We start from the raw sequence: 16144 nt of genomic DNA on the forward strand, positions 1-16144 counted from the left end.
GCACTTACATCCACTTCAACAATTTCAGGAAATCCAACTCTGTAACTTGAAAAGCTGGGGAGGATGCAACAGGTCATGAGAGCTTGGCGCTGCGTTTCCCTCACACAGATCTCACACACACACACTCTACAGAGACGCCAAAGGAGTAATTCACCAGAGGACTAGTGTCTGGGACTTCTGCTGTTGTTTTAAGGAACAGTTCTCAGGCCAATTCCAGGAGAAGTTTTCAGTGCATTAATAAAAATATAATTCCATTGAGGTCTCTCCCTTAGATTTGCACAATTCTTTTAAACCTCCTCAATTCTCTAACCAGCTGAAGGTTTAGTGCATTGGAGGGGATTTCAAGTTTGAAACGGGAGAAAACCAACCAATCCCAACATTAAAAACAATGTAAAATTATTTTCAACACTGTTTTCTTGCAGGTGCTAAGAATTTGATGCAGCTGTTTTCAGGACTCATTGGCTTGCATAATTTCACCCTATGGTTGAGCAGGAAATACTTTACTAATGCTGCCCGTTCACACATCACACTTAGGCTTTGAAACCACAGTGGCATTTGCTGAAAAAAAAAAAAGTTGTCTTTTTATGTCACAACTGAGAAAAAAATTTTATATTTATTTTGATCACTGTGACCTTACAAAACCCCTAAAAGGGTTGCTGGTCAGAGTGTGCCCAAGGGGACTTTCATGGACGCTCTGGTGTTCCTCTTTTCCAGTGATATCAAATAAAGCTGAGGTATTCTCAGCAAACCCCAGGATGCTGAAGAGACTTTAAATCTCATCCCAGGAACTCCTGTTGTGGCACAGTGGTAAGGAAACCAACTAGTATCCATGAGGACGCAGGTTCAATCCCTGGCCCCTCTGAGTGGGTTATGGATCCAGTGTTGCCATGAGCTGTGGTATAGGTCACAGATGTGGCTCAGATCTGTCTGGCGTTGCTGTGGCTGTGGCATAATCCAGTGGCTGCAGCTCCAACTTGACTCCTAGCCTGGAACTTCCATATACCAAGGTGTGGCCCTTAAAAAAAAGAAAAAAGAAAAAAAAAAATCTCATCTCAGTAATCATGTACAACAAAAGGGACTGGACAAAGCACATGCCTGGGAAAGAAAGCCCTGAAAGAACAGTGATCGGCGAGGGGACTTGGGAGATGTATTCAGAGCAGCTGTGCTGAGCATGTATGGGCCAAAGCCTGGAGCCAGAAGGTCAAGGTTAATCAACCATCATCACTCATAGGTGCAGGATATTAGCCAAGTTACTTAACCACTATGCCTCAGTTTATTCCTACGAAAATGGGATTAAAAATAGTAGCTATCTCAGGGTTGTTATGAGGATTTAATGAATTCATACAGACAAAGCGCTTAGAAGTTCTGCTGGGATTCAACAGATATTAAGCTATTATTATTATTATCCTCCAAGTCTAGGAGGTGAAAAGGGAGTCTTTGTTCAATGAGACCTACCCTATTCAATCTATTTAAAATTGTCACTCACTCCTCCCTCCCAAGCCCCCTCATTCAGCTCTACTTTATCTTTTTTCCATTGCATTTTATCATCTTGTAACATTTTACATGATTTTTTTTTTTCATTGTCTCTCCCAACTACCTCCTGCTTCCAGGCTAGAACATCAGCTCTACAAGAACATGGTTTTGTTCTGTTCACGGAACCAGCCCAAGATTCTAGGAGAGTGCCTGGCACATAGTAGGTACCCAGTAAATATCATATGCATAAATCTGTGAATAGATTCACTAGGCAGATTCATACTGTGCTGACTGCCTGCGGTGGGCTGGGCACTGTGCAATAAGAGAAAACTTCATCACCAAGCCTGGCCAAGGATAAAAGTGGCACCCTCTGAGAGAAGGACACTCCCCAGAAAAGAGAAGTATTCACGGTGTAGGCAATGCCAACTTGATGGGGACATCATAAAAGAGTATTCTAGGGCTGGAAAGGAGATTTAAAGAGGTTAAAGTCTCTTTTAACCATAACAATTGCTAATTCTGTGATGAGAATTTTCTTAAAATAAGAAGTAGCCAACATTTTTATGCAAATCAGAGCTTCACTTTAAGGGCCATTAATACCGATATATTATACTTGTCACCACCCAGAGTTTTATCAAAGTTTAACTAACGGAGTTCCTGTTGTGGCGCAGTGGTTAATGAATCCGACTAGGAACCATGAGATTGCAGGTTCCATCCCTGGCCTTGCTCAGTGGGTTAAGGATCTAGCGTTGCCATGAGCTGTGGTGTAGGTCACAGACGCAGCTCAGATCCCAAGTTGCTGTGGCTCTGGCATAGGTCAGCAGCAAAAGCTCTGATTAGATCCGTAGCCTGGGAGTGGCCCTAGAAAAGGCAAAAAGACCACCAAAAAAAAAAAAAAAAAAAATTCTAACTAAATGTCAGTGGAACACTGACTTTTCTTATTAGGAAATAGAAATTTGTGGAGTTCTTGTTATGGCTCAGTGGGTTAAGAACCTGACTAGTATCCATGAGGTTGCAGGTTTGATCCCTGGCCTCACTCAGTGGGTTAGGGATCTGGCATTGCCCCAAGCTGAGGCGTAGGTTGCAGAAGCAGTTCAGATCTGGTGTTGCTATGGCTGTGGTTTAGGCTGGCAACTGCAGCTCCAATTCAACCTCTAGCCCAGGAACTTCCATATTCCACAAGAGCAGCCATAAAAAGAAAAAAAAAAAAAATAGACATTTGTTAGGAGAAACCAATACAGATCATTCTATTTAAACATTCATTTATGGAGGAGGAAATTCTAGTTCTTTATGAGATATATCAGGTACACAGCTTGCCGTGGCCACAGCCTCTGAAACAGAAGTTGCTCCAATCAAGGTTCCTGCTGAAAGGGTAGAACTTAGGCAGTCCCAGTGGGCTATGGATGCAGCCAAACTCTGTGACAATCTCTGAGAAACTCTGGCCTGAAAAGGTACACTGGGTCAATCAGATTCGATTTCAGGAATGTTTTACACACACACATACACACACAGCTATTATCTAGAAAAAAAGCTGAAAGGTCATGACTTTATCTGAACTCTAGATTCTAGAAACTGCAGATAGGCTGCTTGTAGACTAGCTAGATATGTATTAGATATATCCTGTTTGAACCTAATGATGTCAACATTTTCTAAATCACTTGTCAATGAGCAACAATCAGAAAATTTCATGCAAAAAGATGGATTCTCAGCTTGTCTTGAAACATCTGGCATTGTCCATGCTGCAGGCCTACACAGTAACAATTAGCTGGAGCTACAGTGTTTTTCTCCTGTTAAACAGGATGTGCATTTTCAGTTTGCCACAATCCCACTCCCTACTCTTCTTCTCTTGTTCTCAGCCTGCTTCACCAACTCTCCAGCCACCCCAGTGCAGCTAGAGAAGGGGTGCTGGCACATGGTCGGGGGGCCAGAGGTGTGAGTAAAGCAAAATTATGCAAGAGGAAGGCATAGGTTCAGAGGTATTTCTCCCAGCATGAGAACCCATTTATAAACAAACTTTGCTGGAAATTGCATCGTTTGGCTACTACTGAGGAAAGGGAAGCTGGGGCAGATACGGAGGCAAGTGGGCAGCTAGACAGGGAGAAGCAGAGGCCCTCTCTGGGGCTGCCTTGAGATCAGAGTCACTATCCAGCTCCTGTTCTTCCAGAGGCCTGTGGTTGTACTTCTCCCTTGTTCCCATGACAACACCTGCCCCCCACTCCATCCATTCTTATTCCTCATTTCTGCTCCCCCAATGCCTAATCAGAGCAAGTTCAGAAAGAGTTAGGTAACTTGTCTGAAGTTATACGCAAGCAAGGAAGAACAGGGCAGGGATCCCTAATACCAATTCAGTTCTCTTGTTCTGTGCTTACTCCGTCCTGGTCTGATTAACTGCTTTCATCTCTAAATAATAATTAAAATACCTTCAGGAGTTCCCATTGTGGCTCAGTGGCTTAAGGACCCAATGTTGTCTCTGTGAAGATGTGAGTTCAATCTCTGGCCTCTCTCAGTGGGATAAGGATCCGGCATTGCCACAAGCTATAGTGTAGGTCAAAGGTACAGCTGGGATCCAGCATTCCCATGGCTGTGGCGTAGGCTGGCTGTTGCAGCTCCGATTCGACCCCTAGCTAGAGAACTTCCATATGCCATAGGTGCAGCTCTTAAAATAAAAATCACTTCCATATTTACAGAATCATAGCATTTAATACCTTAAGGGTCTGCTACACAATAGATATAAAATAAATCATCTGTTGCCTTTAGGTGTTTAAGGGCTCATTTCCAGTTCAGACCTCTTTCCGTGACACCTCAAGATCTCATATCATATTGTAAAAGAATTCCAATGAAGAAAAAAAACCATCATATCTTGCCATAAGTGTCCTCCTTTTTATAGATTAAAAAAAAAAAAAAAAAAAAAAAAAAAAGAAGGCCTGGAAAATCCTTGATTCTTTGCTAAGGCCTGGTCCAGAACTTGTGAGAACCACAGGTAGGTGTCCAGGCATGTGCAATGTTAGAACACATAGTTTTTCAGGTCCTCAGGGTCCAGTCATAAAATAAGTTAAGGTAGTTACTCATGATAAATACCAATCTAGCTATAGAACTTGCGTAAGCCCTCAGTATACATCCAGGGCACTGTACCATCTATAAAAACAGGACCATTTGAGAAATAAGCTCAGCATCTGATCTAATACCAGGGTGTAAAATCAGTGACCTTTGGTACAGCAGGAAGACTTAATATACAAATGAAAAATCTTGCCCTTCTTCTTAGCCACTTTTTAACTTCCACAGTAAGAAAAATTGAGAACCTTGAAGTCTCTTTTTTGGAAGAGTTTTGGATGATACCGAAGAATCATTTTTGTCCTTTTCACTCTTTTCTTGATAATAATGGGTTTTTTTCTGGTCTGCTGGGGTTTTTTTGGTCAATTTTGTCTTTTGGTATTGGAAAGAGCCTCTTCTTCATTCTAAAGGGGTATAATTCAATCTGAATGTATTTTGAGAATAACTTAAATGAGTAAGTTTTAAAAGTGAAAAGAACTTTCGCAATCCTACATGAATTTTCCCTGGATAATCCAGATTTCAATTATTCTTTCTCACAATTCCAGATCAGTCAGTTGGTTGACGAATATTGACTAGTCATTTATTGGTATCAGGTACTGGGGATGCCACCGAGAAAAAGAAAGACAAAGTTTCTACCCTCAAGGAGCAAAAAACACACAATAAATATGGAAATGAACACAAAGGTAATTTCGCATAATTTCAGGTACTGATCTATGCTATGATGAAGATAAAATGGGTACTAGGGTGACTAGAAGAAAGAAATGTTTTTGTCTAGAGTTATCAGGGATGGTCTCTCAGAGAAAGTAGCTTTGGAGTTGAGGTTTAAATGATGACAAGAGGCAGCCATGGGAACAGAGGGATGTTTCAAACGAAGAAATGGCCACTATCAAGGCCGTGAGTCAAGAAGAAGCCTGGCAATTTAGAGGGATACAAGAAGGGCGATATGGTTGAAGCCCAACAAATAGGTGCAAGAAATAGATCAGGGTCAGATCATATGGGCCCTGATAAGTCATGGTAAGAGTTTGGTCACTGTGGGAAGTTATTTGAGGGTTTTATTTATTTATTTATTTATTTTTTTTGCCTTTTATAGGGCCGCTCCTGCAGCATATGGAGGTTCCCAGGCTAGGGGTCTAATTGGAGCTGTAGCTGTCAGCCTATGTCACAGCCACAGCAACTCAGGATCCAAGTCGCGTCTGAGACCTACACCACAGCTCACGGCAACGCCAGATCCTTAACCCACTGAGCAAGGCCACAGGGATCGAATCCACAACCTCATGGTTCCTAGTCGGATTCGTTAACCACTGCGCCAGGACGGGAACTCCTAAACACGTTTTAAATGCAATCAACTGCCATGTTGAGACCATGATGAAAAGATATTAGAGGAAACAACATGGAAGTAAGATATTGATGTGCTCGGAGAAGGTTCTCACATCAGAGCTTCTGCATTACACAACAGCAAAAACATCAGTCACCGAGACCACAGTGTGAATGGTGTCCTTTAAGAGTTGGGCAATATGGCAGACTGACTTAAAGATTCTCTGGCTTAGATCCTCTACCAACCAACCCTTGGTTGCAGACCCACGCCCAAATCTTCTCTGCAGATGTAAGAATCAGACTAGATACATCAACCCACTCCCCACTACCACCTCCAAAGATGCTGACATTGTACTGCCCAATGCATCTCTTAGAAGGTCTTTTGTATCCAAAGGTAATGGAAGACATTCTGGTAAAACACACACCCCAATTTTTGTGTCACAGTGTAAGATCAGCACACACGCCATCTAGCTCTGCTCCTTTAGGCTCTTCTGAGTCGGAAATGTTCCAAATATATACTCAAAGTTGTTCCAAATAAATTTTTAAAATTTTCCTCCATCATCATAGCAGGCATATGAGAATGCCAGCCCCGATCATAGGCTTGTTAAGAACCATCGCATACCCAGTAGTGACTTCTGACAAGTGACTGGTCCTGGGAGTAGGCAGGTCAGGTGTGCCTATCAGACCACCCTCTAAAAATTCAAGTTAAGGAGTTCCATCATGGCTCAGCAGTAATGACCCCAAGTAGGATCCATGAGGACATGGGTTTGATCACCCACCTCGCTCAGTGGGTTAAGGATCCAGTGTTGCCCTGAGCTGTGGTATATATAGGTCACAGACACGGCTCAGATCTGGTGTGGCTGTGGCTGTGGTGTTGGCCGGCAGCTGCAGCTCTGATTCTACCCCTAGCCTGGGAACTTCCCTATGCTGTGGGTGTAGCCCTAAAAAAACAAACAAAAAAAAACATAAAAAAATAAAAATTCAATCTAAGGAGCCCAGATACTGCATAAGTCAGCTTCACACCTCCCACAGAAGGAGCTGGCTCCACATGCTTCTGGCTTCCTGGCAAAGCTCACACCTTCAACATGGGAAGCCTGGGCCCAAGATCAACCTTAATCCTCCAGGCTGTCATCATCATATTTGGAGTTTCCATTCCCATTTCTGACCTGTCCCAGCTCCTCCCTATTCCCCTAAATCTCTTGTTGTGTGCTCTGGAACCCAGAGCCCATCATCAGCAAAATTCTCCTTACCTTCAACTTCTCTGAACATTCCACTAGCCTTTATACCCTAACCTTGTAGTTCTTAAACATTTTGGCCTCAGGGTACTCTCTTTTTATTTTATTTTATTTTATTTTGCTTTTTAGGGCCACACTTGCAGCATATGGAAGTTCTCAGGCTAGAGGTTGAATAGGAGCTACAGCTTCCAGCCTACACCACAGCTACAGCAACGCTGGATCCCAGCCACATCTGGAAACTACACCACAGCCCATGGCAACACCAGATCCCAGATCTACTCAGCGAGGCCAGGGATCAAACCCATGTCCTCATGGATACTAGTCGGTTTCATTACTGCTGAGCTACAGCGAGAACTCCTCAGGGCATTCTTAAAAAGTATTCGGGACCTTTAGTTTGTGTACGTCGTATCTATCAATACTTACTAGATTTGAAATGTAATATTTAAATTAACTTATTGATTTAAAAATAACTATTGTAAAATCATCACATATTTTATGAAAAATAACTATATATGTAGGCATTTTTATTTTTTATTAATGTATAACTGATTCTCAACTTTGTGTCGATATCTGCTATACTATATGTATGTATTTTAAGTCACAGGAAGAATGGCACGGTTTTACATTTCTGCAAATCTCTTTAACTTCTGGCTTAATGAAAGACAGCTGGATTCTTCTATCCACTTCTGCATTCAATCTGTTGTGTTATCACACATCACATAGCCTGTGGAAAATTCCACTGTAGACTTGGAGAGCAAGAGGGCAAATAATATCTCGGTGTTATTATGAAAATAGTTTTTGACTTACGGTTCTCTGACAGGGTCTAGGAGACTTCCTGGGGTTCCTGAACTCCACTTTGAGAATCACTGTTCTAAGTGAACCCAGGTTCTCCCCTGAGGGCCTTCCCTTCTCTGAAATCCCCTCAAATGGTGGTGATTTCTCTCCAAGACTCCTTTTCTCACTCAACTGGGAGGACGAGTGGTTGTTATCCTGGGTCCTTATCCCACTTCTGGGCCACCGTTCCTCCCTAAGAACCCCACCAAACCATCAGGCTACTCTACTCACTTCCCTCCTTGTTATGGTCATGCCGTCTCCTGGGTTATCCCCCTCTTCCCTCGAAGCTTTAACCCCCAGTTCACTGTCACTCTCTTAGGTATTGCTCTTGAGGATTTCAATATCCATTCAATATCCATGGAAGAATTACCTTGGTAATTTCAATATTCATAGAAAGAATTCTTCCAACATTCCCCCCAGCTCAGTTCCTTGACCCCTGCTCCAATGACCTTGTCTTCCGCTCCCACCATGGCCACTCACTCTCATGGTCAGCCTTGACCTTCTCACTTCCTATTGCCCCCCCTTTCCACTCTCTAACTTTTCACTTCTCTCCCCCTAGTTCCCTGACTCCTATAATTCTTCAGCTCCCTAGGATACACTGCCTTTTTGTGGCTCTCAGCTCCCTTGTGTCCTCACTTCCCTCCTCATCCAGATTAGATTCTATTATTATATTACCTTCTTCGCACCCACCCTAGACTCCCTTGCCCCTTTCTCATTTCATTGCTTTGCTAAGTCAAGATTGTTCAGTCCACTTCTCCTCTATTCAGTGCCTGACTCAGTATAAACGTAGGTGGAGAAATACACACAACCACATAGTCACATCCACCACCCTCCTGGGCCCTTAGTGCCACTTGGCACCCACATCAAATGACCGGTGTTTTCAAGCTTCCACTGTCTCCAGCATTTCAAAGTTTTCTTCCACATCCTCACTCTCATCTGAGAACCTTCCTTCTTTCTTTGCATGATAATATAGGAATATCTAATACAATTCCCATAATGCTATGGACCGAATCTTTGGGTTCCCCCCAAATCATAGGTTGAGCCCCTAATCCTCAATGTGATGATATTTGGAGGTGGGACCTTTGGGAGTCCATTAAGGTTAGATGAGCTCATGAGGTTGGGGCCCTTGTGATGAGATTAATACCTTTAGAAAAAGAGAAAGAGACCTTGAAAACAAACTTATGGTTACGAAAGGGGAAAGCAGGGGGGAGAGATAAATTAGGAGTTGTGATTAACAGATACCCACTACTATATATAAAATTGATAAACAACACGGACTAAGTCTATAGCCCAGGGAACTCTATTCAATATGTCATAATAACCTATACGGCAAAGCATCTGAAAAAGAACATATACCTATATATCTATATCTATATATATCTGAATCACTTTGCTATATACCCGAAACAGACACAACATTGTAAATCAACTGTACTTCATCAATATCTCTGTATTTCCCTCTGTCTCTATCTCTGTTTCTGTCTCTCTCTCCAATAAGGAAAAATCATGTGAACACACAGCAAGCCAGCAGCGTCTGAAAGCTGTGGGAAGGGCCCTTGCCAAGAATTAAATCCGCTGGTACCTTGATTTTGGGCATCCCAGCTTCCAGAACTTTGAGACAATGGATGCCTTTTGTTTAAGCCCCTTGTTTGTTATTCATTATAGCAACCCAAGCTGAACTGACTGACACATATACCGCCACTGCTGCACCTATCCACCTGCTGGAATCTGTAGCCACATTCTGCCTCTGTCCAATTTCTGGAGATGGACTGAATGGAGATGGAGAATCTGAGGCTAAACCCTCTGTTGTGTGACCAATTCCAGTCCCCTGCACTCCCCATCTCCCAGTGAAGCAGTTAGGACATTCCCCTGTCCGCACCTTACCAGTTTGTGAAGAGCAAACCCCCCCAAAGAGTTTTCCATATTCATTGTCTCCAATATTCCTTATCTTTCTCCTCCTTTCACCCTCTCCAACCAGGCTTTCATCGTCTCCATTCTGCTGCAACTACTCGTCAAGGTCATCCAGGATCTCATGTTACACAGGAATTCATACGCTTGTTGAATGAATGAATTTTTCAGATAATGAGGATCTCACAAAAGAAAAATCACACGTGTGTTCATGTGCACAAATACACATACACAGACAGAAGGGATGGAGAGAAGAGGGAGAAAGAATGAGAGAGAGACAGGACTTTTCTTGACCCCAGCTCCCACAAAGCCTAGCTTGGCCATATTTCTGTGAGAAGCCTCTTTAATTCAAGAGTAGGGTACAGGTAAGGTGTCATCTGCAACACAGCTATCTTGATTGGAAGAGTCATCCCTTCTAGTATAATCTATATCTTACATTCAATAAAGGTTTTCTTGGGGAGAAGAAGCCTAAAGTTGATTTAGACCTAGCAGTACTACTTCAGGGCAGTTCCTTAATTCATTAGACTCTCACTTGCAGACACAACCTGGCTTTCAGGGATTTTATAAAATCTAAATGAGGTTTATGAGAGTTATGTGAGATATTTGGCGTAGTGCTTGGCACACTGTTGCACAGTTTTTTTGTTTTTTGTTTTTAGTAAGAATAGAAAAGTGATGAGCCACTATATTCAAAACAAGAGATTTCTGTGTATCTATTGTACATAATGTTTACTTCCCTAGATAAATAATCCCAACTCCTTTATGGTAAAGCCCAGTATGGTGCTTGAGTCCCAATTTATTTCACATATGATTCACATATGTTTATTCTCTAGCTATTTTCACATATGTTATTTTCACATATATTTATTCTCTAGTGTTTATTGTGTTACTGCAATATAAATATACTCTTGTATTTAAAAAAAATACTGTTGAGTATAAGGAGACTTCCAACAAGTAGTCCAAGAATGTGGAAATAAAACAGTAATCCTGAAACATGACATTCATACCCTCTCCACATTAAAAACAGAAAAATAAAAATAAGGAGCAGAATCAGATAAATATAACATCATAAGAGAACAGTCTGCATTGGGTATGTGCAAAGATGAATGCGATAAGTAGGAATGTATTTATGCTTATTCATTCCAGCTGGGGTAGGGGAAAGGAGAGGAGGTGGGGAGGATAGGAAAGGGAAGAGTGTGAAAGAGGGGAAAGAAAAGGACAGAGGGGAGTTCCTGTCATGGCGCAGTGGTTAACGAATCCGACTAGGAACCATGAGGTTGCGGGTTCGATCCCTGCCCTTGCTCAGTGGGTTAAGGATCTGGCGTTGCCGTGAGCTGTGGTGTAGGTTGCAGACGCGGTTTGGATCCTCTGTTGCTGTGGCTCTGGTGTAGGCTGGTGGCTACAGCTCCGATTCGACACCTAGCCTGGGAACCTCCATATGCCACGGGAGCAGCCAAGAAATGGCAAAAAAAAAAAAAAAAAAAAAAGGACAGAGGGAGAGTGAAAAGAGTTCTGGCCAGGAGAGTTCACCTAGGCTGTGGTCAAGAGGCCTGATGAAAAATCCCTTGACTCAATCTAGCCCCCTTTCCTCAGAATCATTGCCCATCACACAACACTCTAATCATGTATTCAGTATCCTGGGTACCATGATTCAGCCACAATGTGTATTCCATGCAAAGGAAGCTTCTGAGGACTGACTCATGCTAACTAAATTCTCCAGAGTCTGATGTATAAACTAAGATATTCATGAATATATAATCAGTAATATTGATTACTAGGACTCCTCCTAGAATCACATTGATAAATTATCTCTTCAGGTGAAAGAATCAGCACTAGTGAGGAATGTATCCATTTTTCATTTTAATTTAGAATCTTCCTTTGCAAGACGGAATTTCCATTAAACCTAAGCATTGCAAATACTTCCCTCATCCATCCCCTCCCTCCCTACCCCCTCCCTCTCTCTCTGTCTCTCTCACACACACACAAATGTGGACTCTACAATAACAACAGTTACAACTGACACTAATATGAACATTAATTGCAGATGTACAATATGCTGACACTATGTCAGGTGCTCTGCAAGCAGTAGCTCGCTTACTCCTCAGACAATGCTATGACCCAATGCTAAGCCCCATTTTACAGATGAAGAAATTGAGGCTAAAGCAAATAGCTTATTCCTTGCCCAAGATCACCCAGCTGGTCAGAAGTGGAAATAACCACAAATTATTTCCCACTGTAAGTTCTTCCCTACTCTGAGTCATCTTGACCTCTCGATTTAGGGAGAGGAAGTTGAAGAACTGTTTGGGGAAGATAAATATTCTCATTCAAACCACCAACTGTAGGGAGGTTTTCTGCTGGATGTGAGAAATGAGTAGAATTCTGCAGGAGGAGAAAGTGAGCAGAGCTGGATGCCCTGTCCCCCTGGACAGCTGTCCCTAGTGGTGCTGCAGTGTCTCACTCGGTCAAGGTAAGCCAAGCCTGAAAGTGAGAGCCACAGCTCACAGAGAACTCCCTGTTCAATCTGTGGCATTAACTGTGTCGACTTAAAAAAAAAAAACCACAACCTAAAAGTTGAGAGTTAAGTCTTTTTTTTTTTTTTTTTTGTCTTTTTGGGCCCACACCCACAGCATATGGAGGTTCCCAGGCTAGGGGTCAAATCAAAGCTGCAGCCACTGGATTATGACACAGACACAGCAACACCAGATCTGAGCCACATCTGTGACCTATACCATAGCTCACGGCAACACTGGATGCTTAACCCACTGAGCGGGGCCAGGGATCAAACCTGGTTCCTCATGGATACTAGTCGGGTTCGTTAACTGCTGAAACTCCAAGAGTTAAGTCTTATTTGGGGCAAAATGAAAACTTAAGCCCAGAAGGCAGCATCTCAGGTAACCCTGAGAAAACTGCTTCTACAGGGAACGGGGCGTTAGGATATATAGGAGTTTTTGAAACAAAGGGCAGGTGGTAGGAACAAAAGATTCCTGCTAATAACAGAAAAACAGACATCTCAAGTTAAGGAATTTAGCGCTTTGCTATGGGAAGATGCAAAGGTCTGGGCTCACTGAAGTCATTTCTTTGATATGCCCCTCAACTATCTGGGGCCAGTTTCCTGTGTGCAAGTGCCAGTCTCCAGTTCACAACTGGGGCAGTTCTGATCCGACATCACTCAGTGTCTGATCCACTTCTCCTAAGTATGGAACTTATATGACCAGAGTCTGGGTTTTTCAGCAGGGCTTTCCTCAATAACACCTCGCTTATGGCACGTCTCAAACTCTTCTCTGAGGAAGGGCAAACCACAGATGTTGCTAGTGTTACTGGAGAAAGTCCCTTACTCGAATAATTGTTGCAGATGTCACATTCAATATCACGACATGCATCCATGTGTTAAGAACTTGGCAGTGGTCTGCAGGAAAGAAACACTGACTAATTTAATTTCTTTTCACAGTAGACTATTAACAGTTGAAGGATATAGTTTTCCACAGAACACAGGGAACTGCTGTTCAAGACAGAAGGATTGCAAGACAGTCACATTTGCTTTAAAGAGAGCCCAGGACTAAATAAGATCAAGGGGTGATCTTAATTGAGTCTGCTAGGTAGACAGACTGTCCCGTTCTGCTTTTTAGTTTCTTGGATGACTAATCTACCGATAATACCGTAAGTTTACAGGGGAAAGAATATGCCTGCTTCACTTTCTGCTGCAGAAACAAAATGAGCAACCTTGCATGGTCTTGCCTCTGACCTGCCTCGAGCATCTCATCTGGGCTGGAGAGAAGAACCAGCCACCTCCTTCACGAGAAGGGTTGATGAGACCGGATGTAAATGTGATCAAGGACATTTGAGAGCAAATGAGCATGAGCAGCCATATTTACCAAGAGCACACCAGATATGTGGCCCAGGCTGGGACCCCAGCAGCCGGGGTGACCTGTTTAATAGCTACGGGCTGCCGTGATGCATCAGGTGCCTGTCCACCTGGCACTGTGCCTCCTCTGAGTAGGCCCTCAATAAATATTAAAGGAAGGAAGGATGGGCGGGAGGAAGGAAACAAATTGAGGTTTGGAGATGCTAACTTGCCCAACTTTGCACCTCTAGCAAGCAGAAGAGCCAAGACATGCAGAATAGCTGAGTTCTCCCATATTACACAACACGGCCAAGTGTTTGGTTAACCAGCACACAACCAGCTTCCAGGGGCCAGCTTGAGGCTCTGGACACATGTGCTCTGTATGTTAGCTTTGTCATTACTGAAGTTTAGTGCAATCAAAACTGCTGTGTTGATAAAGCCCTTTTTTTTTTTTTTTTTTTTTTTTCAGGAGTGCCTGAAAACAACAGCTAAAATTTAGTGAGCATTTCCTATCTGCCACTCATTACACTGAGAACATGACATGGCTTATTCCCCACGATCATCCTAGGCAGTAAGTACAATTATAAACCCATTTTACAGAGGAGGAAACGGAGGAGCGGAGAGATTAGATGACATCCACTCCTGGTGGAGTCAGGGTTTGAACTGAGGCAGTTTGACCCCCAAATCTCTGCTTTTTAGCCTCTTTGCTAAATCTTTTCCCTCTGTCCAATGACAGGCATCCCAAGAGAAAGAAAAGACAGAAGCAAGTACCACCCGCAGCTGGATAATTAAATACATTTATTTAATAAATTTACCTCTTAAAAGTGTTTACATAGTTCCAAGCATATCACAAATATCATCAGCAGTATGAGGCTGGTACTATTATTATTTACATTTCATAGAAGAGACAACTGAGGCTCAGAGAGTTTAGTAACTTGCCCCAAGTCACACAGCAAGTGGTAGGGCTGGGACTTAAACCTACTCCTTAGGCTTAAGGCTCCCTACTCCTTAGGCTTAAGGCCTACATGGTGCTGCCTATGGGAGCAAGCAGACACCTCATTTAAAAGTGAAATCCCCAGAGTTCCTGATGTGGCTCAGCAAGTTAAAAACCAGACTAGTACATATGAGGATGCGGTTCCATCCCTGGTCTCGCTCAGTGGGTTAAGGATCTGACATCACCGCAAGCTGCAGATGCGGCTCAGATCTGGCGTTCTGAGGCTGTGGTGTGGCTCTGATTCAGCCCCTAGCCCGGGAACATCCATACGCCACAGGTGTGGCCCTAAAAAGAAAAAGAAAAAAAAAGTGAAATAACTTCCCAAGACCAGTGGCTAAAATGCTCTCCAAGAACTCAGGGACCAGGGACCAGAGAGCTTGAATGACTTAATCATTGTTCAATTTAGATTTCCTGGCTGAAAGGGTTCCTGTTCATCCTACTGGAAATTAATAGCCGATTGTTTCTTTGCATTCTTGCGGGAGGGGTGGGCCATTCTCCCTCGGCCCCTGCTGTTTCTGAAAGAATAAACTCTCAGCCAGCACCAGCCAGGTAAAGGCTGGTAGGTGAAGGAACCAAATCTCTTTGTCAAGCGAACCCGGCCAAGAAGGGTAAGCTCCTGTTTATTGAGCCGGGCCCCTTCCTTCTCTCTTTGCAGGAAACCTGCCAAGGGCCAGTTCACAGCCCTTCTGCACCTCTGACTGGAGAAGCCGGAGGAAGGAAAGGAGGAGAGAAAAGACGTGAGTCAGGTTGTTTGCTAGAAGAAGGGGCAAAAGGTCTTGGAAGGAAGCAGCCAGAAGCTGCAACCACAGCATCTGTAGAAATAATGTTGAACAATTAACAGTGAATCCTGCTTAGCGCAGTAAGTCTGCCCCCAGCTGTGCTGGACAGCTGGGAGCTCCAAAACAGGGCAGGAGTGATGTCTGTCCTGGTGCAGGGACAATGAATACATGCTAAATAACCTGTGACATGAACATAAATGAGCAGCACCTGAAAACATTGGGGTCGACTTTGCTCCATAAAGGTTTGCCCCCTTTTTCTATTTACCGGTATACCTAAAGGGATGCTATACGCAGGCTTGACCACAGCCTCATTCCCAACCACTCTTTCTTTTCACCCATCTTGCCCTCTTCCAAGTCACTCTAAGCTGCTTGCATTTTTGGAAAGGCAGGACTGCATTCAGGTCAAGGGTGCAGGTAATGGAGCCAAAACAGATTTCAACGCTGGTCCAGCAACATACCATTGTGAACTTGGGCACATTGCTTAACCTCTCTGGGCCAGAGTGCCCCGTACGCCTCCTCATAAACACCCACTTCCCCTCCAGGGGCCAGGCCAGGAACCTCCTTCCCCTCCACCCCAGGGGGCCCTGCCCTAGCACTTGGCACACCCTCCCCTAGAGCATTTGCCTCAACGAGTTGCAGGGATCATCAGTTCACCTGTTTCTGCTCACAAGCTAGAAAATGATGGCAAGTAATTCACCTTTGAATCCTCAAGCCTAGGCAA

The 16144-nt window shown here is 43.4% G+C and overlaps 1 protein-coding gene and 1 long non-coding RNA gene across 10 annotated transcripts in view; one reads left to right on the forward strand and one right to left on the reverse strand.

The window, feature by feature from the left end:
• PRR5L (proline rich 5 like) overlaps window positions 1-16144 on the reverse strand; it is a 165778-nt gene that overhangs the window by 84253 nt on the left and 65381 nt on the right. The window contains exon 1 of one of the 9 annotated variants that reach the window (XM_013990077.2): window positions 9-838. The exons of 5 other annotated variants lie outside the window; for them this stretch is intronic. In XM_013990077.2, the coding sequence (XP_013845531.2) occupies window positions 9-77 (69 nt within the window). In that variant the 5' untranslated portion in view covers window positions 78-838. Of the gene's footprint in view, window positions 1-8; window positions 839-16144 lie in introns of those variants that run through there. 3 more of the 9 variants (XM_013990081.2, XM_005652805.3, XM_013990099.2) reach the window with 3 other exon arrangements.
• LOC106508005 lies at window positions 11574-15412 on the forward strand. The gene is made up of 3 exons (XR_001304495.2): window positions 11574-12276; window positions 14120-14221; window positions 15300-15412. It is a non-coding gene; the product is annotated as an uncharacterized LOC106508005 (long non-coding RNA).

Source organism: Sus scrofa, chromosome 2, assembly GCF_000003025.6.
Source record: "Sus scrofa isolate TJ Tabasco breed Duroc chromosome 2, Sscrofa11.1, whole genome shotgun sequence".
Classification (NCBI taxonomy): domain Eukaryota; kingdom Metazoa; phylum Chordata; class Mammalia; order Artiodactyla; family Suidae; genus Sus; species Sus scrofa.